A 13037-nucleotide genomic window follows, 5' to 3' on the forward strand; every position below is an offset into this window, starting at 1 on the left:
AGGGAAGGGAAGGGAAGGGAAGGGAAGGGAAGGGAAGGGAAGGGAAGGGAAGGGAAGGGAAGGGGAAAAGAGAAAAGGAAGGAAGGAAAAAAGGAAGCAAGGAAGCAAGGAAGCAAGGAACGAAGGAAGGAAGGAAGGAAGGGAGGAAGGAAGGAAGGAAGGAAGGAAGGAAGGAAGGAAGGAAGGAAGGAAGGAAAAGGGAGAAAAAGAAACTCCACAAAGGTACCTTCATAACCTTGGTCTCAGGCTCCAACTCCTAATCACACTAACACCCTTACTAGGACCTTACCCTCATTCCTTCACATATACCCTTGTATATATTTTCTCAATTCTTTAAGCTGTATAGTACGTATCAATGTCTACATTTTCTGAAAACTAAGACTACACTAGGTTTTTCCCAATATATATTCCTTTACCAACATGTGAGGAACTGTTTTACAGTATCAATCATGTTATGTGGTAATAACCTGACTTTTAATTTACCCCAACTACTGCTATAAGTAGTCATCTAGTATGAATGTACTGATATAAGTAGTAGATCTAATATGAACCCTTTTTAGATTTACCCTAACTTACTTGCTATTGTACTTGATAAAGTTCTAGCCTAGAAAGTACCAGGAAAACAGTCCAAACTAGAAGTTAGACTACAAAGTCAAATATGTATCCTTCTCCCTTAGAGCCTCCACCTGGAGTTCTGGCAACAGCTCCATCGCTTTGCCACCATAGTACTTATTAGTTGCCTCGTTGTCCACGATTTCATCTCCTGCTAGATCACCAGTGTAGTATTCTTTCTTCTTGCTGTCTCAGGATTTGAGATAAGAGCAGCTTCCAACATTTTGTTTCTTTTAATACTGTCCTAAACTTTATACAAAATTCACTTTCCAAAGTATATTTAGTGAAATCCTCTGAACGGTTCATGTTTGTCACTGAGATTCTGACACATAACCCTACATGTTCACTTCTTAAGAACAAAGAAAATGGTTTAGTTACCTTATAAACTTAGTCTAATGTTTACGCTATCAGTGAAATTTATTAAATATTTACTGATTAAGAAATACAGCCTAGCAAGTAAGAGCACTGACTGCTCTTCCAGAGGTCCTGAGTTCAATTCCCAGCAACCATATAATGACTCACAACCATCTGTAATAGAATCCAGCCGTCTTCTGGTGTGTCTGAAGAGGGTGACACTGTACTCACATAAATAAAACAAATACATAAATAAATACCTAAGGCATTTAGAAGGACATTTTTCTGTAAGAATTTAAATAACAAAGATTCTATTCTTTGTGAAACATTTCTGAATCAATTCTTCAATTCTGTCATTATAGAATGAAAGCAACCATAAGCAATATGCAAATGAATGTATATTCTAATAAATTTCGTTTTTAAGATAAAGTTTAAATAAAATTTGACCTATGAGAATTAGTTTGCTAACTCCTGAAATAAAAAAGATAATTAGTTCATAAAGTAAGCCAAAATAAACATGCCTCCTGACACATAATTAAACACAGAGAAGACTGCAAACAATTTTGAGAATATAAAATTAACAATCATATTTCACTTATAGCATATTTATATATCTTGTTTACTACTATGAAGCTAATTAATATATGACTATAAATCATATTATCAAAATATTATCATATTACAATACATGTTTAAAAAATAAAATCATGAGAAATTTTAGACAATAAAGTCCTTTGTCATGTTTTTTATTGTTATACCTTAGACAATTTAAAAGTACTTTGCAGGGTTGGGGATTTAGCTCAGTGGTAGAGTGCTTGCCTAGCAAGTGCAAGGCCCTGGGTTCGGTCCCCAGCTCTGAAAAAAAAAAATTTAAAGTACTTTGCTTTATAATACTATTACAGCAAAAACATATACCTGCATTTCCCTTAAAATCCATTGCGAAAAGTGGAAATTCTTTTAAATTGAACTCAACTTTGGCACGTGTCACACCTTTGTTTCTTATTACAAATGTAATAATGTCTGTAGTGCCAACATAGGTACCGCTGAAATTAAATGTGTTCTAAAAGGAAAAGAATAATAATTAGAAAGTAGAATTATACTTTAAAAGTATGTATAGTCAGATTTATATTTTATATTTGTCAAATAGATTAGTTGCCAAAAATATCTCTCTAAAATTTTATCTTCCTCTTCCTCTATATCCTATATGTGATATACTAAAACACATTAATCCTCCTCCCATTCTTTAACTTTGCTGAAGATTTTTACCAGCTGTAGGAGAACTATGGTAGAATTTTTTGGGTTGCTTATGTATACTATCATATCATCTGCAAATAGTGATATATTGACTTCTGCCTTCCCCATTTCTATCACTTTCATCTCCTTTTGTTGTCTAATTGCTCTAACTAGAACTTTGAGTACTACAATGAATGGGTAGGGAGAGGGTGTTCTGCCTTGTTTTCTCCCTGATTTTGAAGGGATTGCTTTGAGTTTCTCACCATTTCATTTGCTATTGGCTATTGTTTGCTGTATTCTGCTTTTATTATAATTAGATATGGACAAGGAATTACTGATCTCTCCAATAATTTTAACATGAAGGGGTTTTATATTTCGTCAAAGGTGTTTTTACCATCTAATTACATGATCACGTGTGTTTTTTTAAGTGTGTTTTTATAGTAAATTATATTGAGGGATTTCCATGTATTAGACTATATCTGCATTCCTGGGATACACAGGTGAGGCAGACTATGAATGACCTTTTCTGCAGGCCCAACTCCATACTCTATCTCCATATTTCGCCCTGTGAATATTTTGTTACTCCTTCTAAGAAGGACTGAAGCATCTATACTTTGGTCATCCTTCTTATGAGGTTCATATGGTCTGTGAATTGTTTTTTATATAATTCAGGCTTTTGGACCAATGTCCACTTACCAGTGAATGTGTACCATGTGTGTTCTTTTGTGATTGAGTTACCTCACTCAGGATGATATTTTCCGCTTCCATCCATTTGCCTAAGAATTTAATGAAGGCATTGTTTTTGATAGCTGAGTAGTAGTTCATTATGTGACTATACCACATTTTCTGTGTTCATTCCTCTGTTTAGGAATGTTTGGGTTCTCTCCAGCTTCTGGCTATTATAAATGAGGCTGATATGAACATAGTAGAGCATGTATCCACGTTATATGTTGGAACATCTTTTGGTTATATGCCCAGGAGTGGTACAGGCTGGTATCTAATTTGTATTCATTCTCCTCATCTTACTGTGAGAATTACAAGCAAACTACTAAAAGTGATGAGTAAATTATTTTAAAAGACAGCTACATATCTAAATTACAAAATAATAAAGGCTTATTGATAAACAATGATCAATATGAAGCACTTTAAGTGATTCTATTCTATATTGCTTTGTAAAGTATGCCCCAAAATGAATTTGGCATGAGTAAATAGAGTAATATAAAGCTTCAATGTTCAATATTTTTCCATAATATATCATACTAAAGGGAAACACACTTTAGCTTTTCTAGGATATAATTTTCTTTTCTTCCTGATACTGAAATAGATTTTCTGTGTATAATACATCCTGATTATGGCTTCCCCTCCATCTACTCCGCCGAGTTGTTCCTTATCTCCTGTCTTATCTGGATGCATCCTTTTTGTTATCTCTCATCAGAAAAAAAGAAGTATTTGTGGAATAATTAAATAAAATATAATAAAATAAATTATAGTAAGACAAAGCAAAAACTAATAAATCAGAATTGGATAAAAGAAACAAACAAATGAAAACAGCCCAAAATAGGCACAAGAAATAAAGACCCAATCATTCACACACTCAGAAACCCATAAAAACTAAAATGGAAACCCTCCCTGTACGTACAAACTCAGTCACTGTGTATTTATATGTAATGTTGATCATGTTTTTTTTGAGTCCTTTATAGTGACAGTTATGGAATTTTGTTTTTTAAGAACATGGAAATACTAGAAAGATATATTTTATTCTGGGATCTTGATCACAGAAATCTCTGAATCTAATTTACATACATACACGCACACACACACACACACACACACACACACACACACACACACTGACCAACAACCTAACCTATCAGGACTTCAGTATATTATATCTCCTCTAAACAATTCCCAGAATTCTAAATGTCACATAATCTCAGAAACTATCAGCTGCCAGAAAAACCACACGTCTGCTAGAGCATGAGTCAAATCATAATCAGCTGCTGTCAAGTGGCTCCACATTTTCACATATGTGATTAAACCAAAACATATTCTTATAATATTTCTATATTTTTAAAAGAAGCCAATTTTCCAGATTTTCCTTGATTTCTTTGTGCCTCCCATCACCTCTTACACACTTCATTTTTAATAATCCCACAGTCTTAAATAGGCTAGCTGAATGACTGCTGGTCTGTAGATATCATGTTTTTATCACTGAACAATTGGAATCAGAAATTAAAGCCTGATGCTAGAACAACTGTTGTGTCAATAAAGTACAGACTGGCACTGAGGTACTGAGACAGCCAGTTAAACTCTATAATCTTTATATTTTAGAGTTTAGCACCATAACGGCACTAGATTGTGAAACAATTGGAAGATATAAACAATGTTGAAAGAAATCCCAAAATGATAACTGTGGAGAAGTTCCCAGAGTATAAAAGGTTGCATCTTAAAAATGTAATAATGGGGAAACACAACAGCCTCATTTATTAATGCAAGTTTTTTCAGGTAAATTGACTAGAACTCATTCTTTGAAATGTTGAAAAGGAAAAAAAAGAAAAAAGTAAAAAAAAAAAAAAAAAAAGAAAAAAGATGATGATTAAGAAACATAAGTGTGTGTGTTTGGGTCTGTGTGTCTCTGCATATATTTCTATATGCACATGTGTGTCAGTGTATACATGTATTACCAATTATAGAAAAAATGCTATTTATGAATAGGTAATAATTTGAAAATCTGATCTGAGAATAGGTCCAAAAAATAAAATCAAGGCTACAATGAGGTATCTATTTTCAACTCATTAGATGAGCATTTTCAACTCATTAGATGAGCATTTTGAATCTCATAACACAACTAGTGGAGCATTTAAATATGGAAAAATAAGACAAAAGCAATATATGTTTGAAATTATTTGTGAAAATAAACATAAATATACCCTACATCTCAAGAAGCCTTTGTACCCAGGATACATTCATGTGACCTATCATGATAACTGCATGCAATAACAAAAGCTAGAAAAAACATAAGGGAAGAACAACGGAATGATGGTCCTAAATATATATATATGTATATATATATGTGTGTGTGTGCATATATACATATATATGTTTAAATATATATTTTTAAATATAAAGCATTTTACAGCAGTGTAAAAAATACAGTATAGTTTTATGCAAATTAAAGCAATAGTAGATACACGGTATTCAATTAAAATAATTCATCAAAAATTACAAACACATCATAAGCATTGCAAAAATCAAAATTAGACCAATTATAACAAAGCTAAGGCAGATAAACAAACATAGACACACACAGACACATACACACACACATACACACACACACACAGCACATGAGTATCCTTTCACTATAGTCAAAGCATCACCTTTTATGAAAGATGAGAACATAATGAATTTATGCAATTTTAGCAATCATGATAGCTTCTTTATACCTACATTCTGTCGTTTATTCATAAAAATTCAATACTCTGCTTTATCACCTACATTAATAACAGAAGACATTACATAACTGAGTAGGAATACACTACAACTATAACAGTGTAAATTAAGCAAACGAGCAAATGGCATACTCACAGGTGTGATTTCAACATCAGCAATTTCAACAGATCCACCAATCCTAAGATCTATGACATTTGCATGGTGAATAGCAACCTCATTAAAAAAAATAGAGAACTTTTAATTTTTGTGGAAATTAAATTAAACTATATGCATACATATATGAAAATTTATGTCACTAAATAATACTTTGAAATTTAAATGATTTAAGTAAAAATTATATGTATAAGTGTGCAGGTATGCATATATGAATTTATATTTAAAAATTTATTCTAACGGTTATTATCAATTTTTTTCTTTGGCTCCATAGATATTGCTTAGAAAACTGAGCACACAACTATTAGAAATTAGATACCATACATATATTTACCTGCAAAATACTATGTATTTGACTAGATCTGACTATAATTCTACATAACATATTTTTCCTTAATTAAAACAGATTATAGGAACTGAAGGGGTTTGCAACCCCATAAGAAGAACAATATCAACAAACCAGAGCTCCTAGGGACTAAACCACTACCCAAGACTACGCATGGACAAACCAATGGCTCCAGCTGCATATGTAACAGAGAATGGCCTTTTGGGCACCAAGGGGAGGAGAAGCCCTTGGTCCTGCCAAGGCTGGAAACCCTGCCCAGTATCGGGGAAAGTAAGGGGAGGAAAGGGGAGGAGTTGGGGAGGGGGAACACCTTCATAGAAGATTGGGGATGGGGGATGGGATAGGGGGCTTATAGACAGGAAACCAAGAAAGGGAATAACATTTGAAATGTTAAAAAAAAATCCAAGAAGAAGAAGAAAACAGATTATTCAAAAATAACTAAAGTGCCACTGTGATCCAGACACTGCCCGGATCTGTAGGGACCTGGTCAACAGTTCCCTGTACCCAAATCCCGTGGGAGGGAGAGCTAAACGTTCAGATGGGCGGACACACCTAGGAAGCCAGAAAAGACTAGACTCTGCCCACATTTCTGACTCCAGAGGAAAATGCCTAATGCCATATGGGACCTGGGTGCACCAGGGCCCCAGGAAAAGATGGGGCAGGCCCTTCTGGTTACCACCCTCACAGAGAGATCAAAAGCAGCCCTCCAAGAGCGACTTCAGCCCCTGGACCAGAGGTAAGAACAACTTTTCTGCTCCAATTCACCTGCCTGGTGGACTCAGGACAGAGGTCCACAGGAACAGCTGAAGACCAGTACACAGGAAGTACTACATGCCTTAAAGTAGAACACTCTTTTCCCATAACTGGCTGAAAGAGGAAAACAGGTATACAGCACTCCTGACACACAGGCCTATAGGATGATCCAGCCACTGTCAGAAATGGCAGAACAAGGTAACACCAGAGAAAACCTGATGGAAAGAGGAAAGCGCAAGAACCCAAGCTATAGAAACCAAGACTATATGGCATCATCAGAGCCTAATTCTCCCACCAAAGCAAACACTGAACATCCAAACACACCAGAAAAGCAAGATCTTGATTTTAAATCACATTTGATCATGATGATGGAGGATTTCAAGAAAAAACTAAAGAACTCTCTTAGAAAAATGCAGGAAAACATAAATGAAGAAGAAGAAGAAGCCTATAGAGAGGAATCACAAAAATCTCTGAAAGAATTCCAGGAAAACACAATCAAACAGGTCAAGGAATTAAAAATGGAAATAGAAGCAATAAACAAAGCACAAAGGGATACAACCCTGGATATAGAACACCAAAGAAAGAGACAAGGAGCGTAGATACAAGCATCACCAACAGAATACAGGAGATAGAAGAGAGAATCTCAGGAGCGGAAGATTCCATAAAAATCATCTACACAACTGTCAAAAATAATGTAAAACGGAAAAAGCTACTGGTCCAAAACATACATGAAATCCAGGACTCAAACCTAAGTATAATAGCTATAGAAGAGAGTGAAGACTCCCAGCTCAAAGAACCAGTAAATATTTTCAACAAAATCATAGAAGAAAATGTCCCTAACCTAAAAAAAGAGATGCCCATAAACACACAAGAAGCCTACACAACTCCAAATAGATTGGACAAGAAAAGAAACTCCTCCTGTCACATAAAAGTCAAAATACCAAATTTACAAAATAAAGAATGAATTTTAAAAGCAGTAAGGGAAAAAGGTCAAGTAACATATAAAGGCAGACCTATCAGAATTACACCAGACTTCTCAGCAGAAAAAATGAAAGCAAGAAGATCCTGGACAGATATCATACAGATCCTAAGAGAAAAAAAGGCCAGCCCAGGATACTGTAACCAACAAAACTCTCAATTAACATAGATGGAGAAACCAAGATATTCCATGACAAAACCAAATTTACACAATATCTTTCTACAAATCCAGTCCTACAAAGGATAATAAATGTTAAACCCCAACATAAGGAGGCAAGCTACATCCTAGAAAAAGCAAGGAACTAATTGTCTTGGCAACAAAACAAAGAGAAGAAAAGCACAAAAATATAATCTCACATCCAAATACGAATATAACAGGAAGCAACAATCAATATTCCTTAATATCTCTCAACATCAATGGATTCAATTCCCCAATAAAAAGACATAGATTAACAAACTGGTTACGCAATGAGGACCCTGCATTCTGCTGCCTACAGGAAACACACCACAGACACAAAGACAGACACTACCTCAGAGTGAAAGGCTGGAAAAAAACTTTCCAAGCAAATGGTAGGGAGAATCAACCTGGACTAGCCATTCTAATATTGAATAAAATCGATTTCCAAAAAAAAGTAATGAAAAAAGATAAGGAAGGACACTTCATATTCATCAAAGGAAAAATCCATCAAGATGAACCCTCAATCTTAAATATCTATGCTTCAAATACAAGGGCCCGTACAGACATAAAAGAAACCTTACTAAAGCTCAAAGCACACATTGCACCTCACACAATAATAGTAGGAGATTTCAACACCCCACTATCATCAATGGACAGATTATGGAAACAGAAATTAAACAGAGACATAAACAGACTAAGAGAAGTCATGAAACAAAGGAACTTAACAGATATTTATACAACATTCTATCCTAAAACAAAAGGATATACCTTCTTCTCACCACCTCATGGTACTTTCTCCAAAACTGACCATATAATTGCTCATAAAACAGGTCTCAATGAATACACAAAGATAGAAATGATCCCTTGTGTCCTATCAGACCAACATGGGCTAAAGCTGGCCTTCACTAACAATAAGGGAAGAACGCCCACACATACATGGAAGTGGAACAATGCTCTAATCAATGATAACCTGGTCAAATAAAAATAAAGAAAGAAATTAAAGACTTCTTAAAATTTAATGAAAATGAAGATACAACATACCCAAACTTATGGGACACAATGAAAGCTGTGCTAAGAGGAAAACTCATAGCCCTGAGTGCCTGCACAAAGAAACAGGAGAGAGCATATATCAGCAGCTTGATAGCACACCTAAAAGCTCTAGAACAAAAAATGCAAATACACGCAGGTGGAGTAGAAGGTAGGAAATGATCAAAATCAGGGCTGAAATCAACCAAGTAGAAACAAAAAGGACCATAGAAGCAAAAATCAATCAATAGAAGCAAAAATTGGTTCTTTGAGAAAATCAACAAGATACATAAACCCTTAGCCAGACTAACGAGAGGACATAGAGAGTGTGTACAAATTAACAAAATCAGTAATGAAAAGAGGGACATAACTACAGAATCAGAGGAAATTCAAAAAATCATCAGATCCTGCTTCAAAAGCCTATATTCAACAAAACATGAAAATCTGGAGGAAATGTACAATTTCCTAGACAGATATCAGGTACAGAAGGTAAATCAGGAACAGATAAACTATTCAAACAACCCCATAACTCCTAACGAAATAGAACCACATATTAAAGGTCTTCCAACTAAATAGAGCCCAGGTCCACATGGTTTCAGTGCAGAATTCTATCAGAGCTTCATAGAAGGCCTCATACCAATACTATCCAAACTATTCCACAAAATTGAAACAGGAGAACTACTGAATTCCTTCTATGAAGCCACAATTACCCTTATACCTAAACCACACAAAGACCCAACAAAGAAAGAGAACTTCAGACCAATTTCCCTTATGAATATCAATGCAAAAATACTCAATAAAATTCTTGCAAACTGAATCCAAGAGCACATCAAAACAATCATCCATCATGATCAAGGAGGCTTCATTTCAGGTTTGCAGGGTTGGTTTAATGTAGGGAAAACCATCAATCCACTGTATAAACAAACTGAAGGATAAAAACCACATGAACATTTCACTGGATGCTGAGAAAGCATTTGACAAAATTCAACATTCCTTCACGATAAAAGTCCTGGGAAGAATAGGAATTCAAGGCCCATACCTAAACATAGTGAAGGCCATATACAGCAAACCAGTAGCTAACATTAAACTAAATGGACAGAAAATTGAAGCAATTCCACTAATATCAGGGACTAGACAAGGCTGCCCACTCTCTCCCTACTTATTCAATATACATCTTGAAGTTCTAGCCAGAGCAATCAGACAACAAAAGTAGATCAAAGGGATACATATTGTAAAAGAAGACGTCAAAATATCACTATTTGCAGATGATATGATAGTACATTTAAGTGATCCCAAAAGTTCCACAAGAGTACTACTAAACCTGATAAACACCTTCAGCAAAGTGGCTGGGTACAAAATTAACTCAAATAAATCAGTAGCCTTCCTCTACACAAAAGAGAAACAAGCCGAGAAAGAAATTAGGGAAACGACACCATTCATAATAGTCCCAAATAATGTAAAATACCTCGCTGTGACTTTAACCAAGCAAGTAAAAGATCTGTACAATAAGAACTTCAAGACTCTGAAGAAAGAAATTGAAGAAGACCTCAGAAAATGGAAAGATCTCCCATGCTCATGGATTGGCAGGATTAATATAGTAAAAATGTCCATTTTACCAAAAGCGATCTACAGATTCAATGCAATCCCCATCAAAACACCAATCCAGTTCTTCAGAGAGTTAGACAGAACAATTTGCAAATGCATCTGGAATAACAAAAAACCCAGGATAGCTAAAACTATCCTCAACAATAAAAGGACTTCAGGGGGAATCACTATCCCTGAACTCAAGCAGTATTACAGACCAATAGTGATAAAAACTGCATGGTATTGGTACAGAGATAGACAGATAGACCAGTGGAATAGAATTGAAGACACAGAAATGAACTCACACACCTATGGGCACTTGATTTTTGACAAAAGAGCCAAAACCATCCAATGGAAAAAAAGATAGCATTTTCGGCAAATGGTGCTGGTTCAACTGGAGGTCAACTTGTAGAGGATTGCAGATCGATCCATGCTTATCACCCTGTACAAAGCTTAAGTCCAAGTGGATCAAGGACCTCCACATCAAACCAGATACACTCAAACTAATAGAAGAAAAACTAGGGAAGCATCTGGAACACATGGGCACTGGAGAAAAGTTCCTGAACGAAACACCAAAGGCTTATGCTCTAAGATTGAGAATTGACAAATGGGATCTCATAAAACTGCAAAGCTTCTGTAAGGTAAAGGACACTGTTGTTAGAACAAAGCAACAACCAACAGATTGGGAAAAGATCTTTACCAATCCTACAATGGATACCTTATCTCCAAAATATACAAAGAACTCAAGAAGTTTGACCACAGGGAGACAAATAACCCTATTAAAAAATGGAGTTCAGAGCTAAACAAAGAATTCACAGCTGAGGAATGCCGAATGGCTGAGAAACACCTAAAGAAATGTTCAACATCTTTAGTCATAAGGGAAATGCAAATCAAAACAACCCTGAGATTTCACCTCACAACAGTCAGAATGGCAAAGATCAAAAACTCAGGTGACAGCAAATGCTGGCGAGGATGTGGAGAAAGAGGAACACTCCTCCATTGTTGGTGGGATTGCAGACTGGTACAACCATTCTGGAAATCAGTATGGAGATTCCTCAAAAAATTGTGGACGTTGAACTACCTGAGGACCCAGCTTCATAGCAGCCTTATTTATAATAGCCAGAAGCTGGAAAGAACCTAGATCCCCTTAACGAGAGGAATGGATATAGAAAATGTGGTACATCTACACAATGGAATATTACTCAGCTATCAAAAAAATGACTTTATGAAATTCATAGGCAAATGGATGGAACTGGAAAATATCATCCTGAGTGAGGTAACCCAATCACAGAAAAACACACATGGTATGCACTCATTGATAAATGTGTATTAGCCCAAATGCTTGAATTAACCTAGATGCACAGAACACATTAAACTCAAGAAGGATGACCAAAATGCAAATGCTTCACTCCTTTAAAAGTGGAACAAGAATACCCTTGGGAGGGAATAGGTAGGCAAAGTTTAGAACAGAGGCAGAAGGAACACCCATTCAGAGCCTGCCCCACATGTGGCCCATACATATACAGCCACCAAACTTGATAAGATGGATGAAGCAAAGAAGTGCAGACTGACAGGAACCGGATGTAGATCTCTCCTGAGAGGCACAGCCAGAACACAGCAAATACATAGGCAAATGCCAGCAGCAAACCACTGAACTGAGAATGGGGCCCTCGTTGAAGGAATCTTAGAAAGAACTGAAAGAGCTTGAAGGGGCTCGAGACCCCATATGAACAACAATGCCAACCAACCAGAGCTCCAGAACTAAGCCACTACCCAAAGACTACATATGGACTGACCCTGGGCTCCAACCTCATATGTAGCAATGAATAGCCTAGTAAGAGCACCAGTTGAAGGGAAAGCCCTTGGTCCTGCCAAGACTGAACCCCCATTGAACGGGATTGTTGGGGGAGGGTGGTAATGCAGGGAGGATGGGGAGGGGACACCAATCTAGAAGGGGAGGGGAGAGGGGGATGTTGGCCCAGAACCAAGGAAGAGGAATAACAACCGAAATGTAAATAAGAAATACTCAAGTTAATAAATATGGAGAATAAAATTTTAAAAAAAGAAGAGAAACAAGCAGAGAAAGAAATTAGGGAAACGACACCCTTCATAATAGTCCCAAATAATATAAAATACTTTGGAATGACTTTAACCATGCAAGTGAAAGATCTGTATGATAAGAACTTCAAGCCTCTGAAGAAAGAAATTAAAGCTCTCAGAAGACAGAAAGATCTCCCATGCTCATGGATTTGCAGGATTAATATAGTAAATATGGCCATTTTACCAAAAGCAATCTACAGATTCAATGCAATCCCCATCAAAATTCCAACCCAATTCTTCATAGAGTTAGACAGAACAATTTGAAAA

The 13037-nt window shown here is 36.0% G+C and overlaps 1 protein-coding gene across 4 annotated transcripts in view; it reads right to left on the bottom strand.

Moving 5' to 3' along the window:
• The window catches only part of Cfap47 (cilia and flagella associated protein 47), a 355085-nt gene that overhangs the window by 271137 nt on the left and 70911 nt on the right, over positions 1-13037 (bottom strand). For all 4 annotated transcript variants that reach the window (XM_063280369.1, XM_063280368.1, XM_063280371.1 and 1 more), the window contains exons 19-20: positions 5788-5865; positions 1882-2026 (exon numbers count right to left, since the gene is read on the bottom strand). In XM_063280369.1, coding sequence (XP_063136439.1) covers positions 1882-2026; positions 5788-5865 — 223 coding nt within the window. The remainder of the gene's footprint in view (positions 1-1881; positions 2027-5787; positions 5866-13037) is intronic.

This window comes from Rattus norvegicus, chromosome X (genome assembly GCF_036323735.1).
Source record: "Rattus norvegicus strain BN/NHsdMcwi chromosome X, GRCr8, whole genome shotgun sequence".
Classification (NCBI taxonomy): Eukaryota; Metazoa; Chordata; class Mammalia; order Rodentia; family Muridae; genus Rattus; species Rattus norvegicus.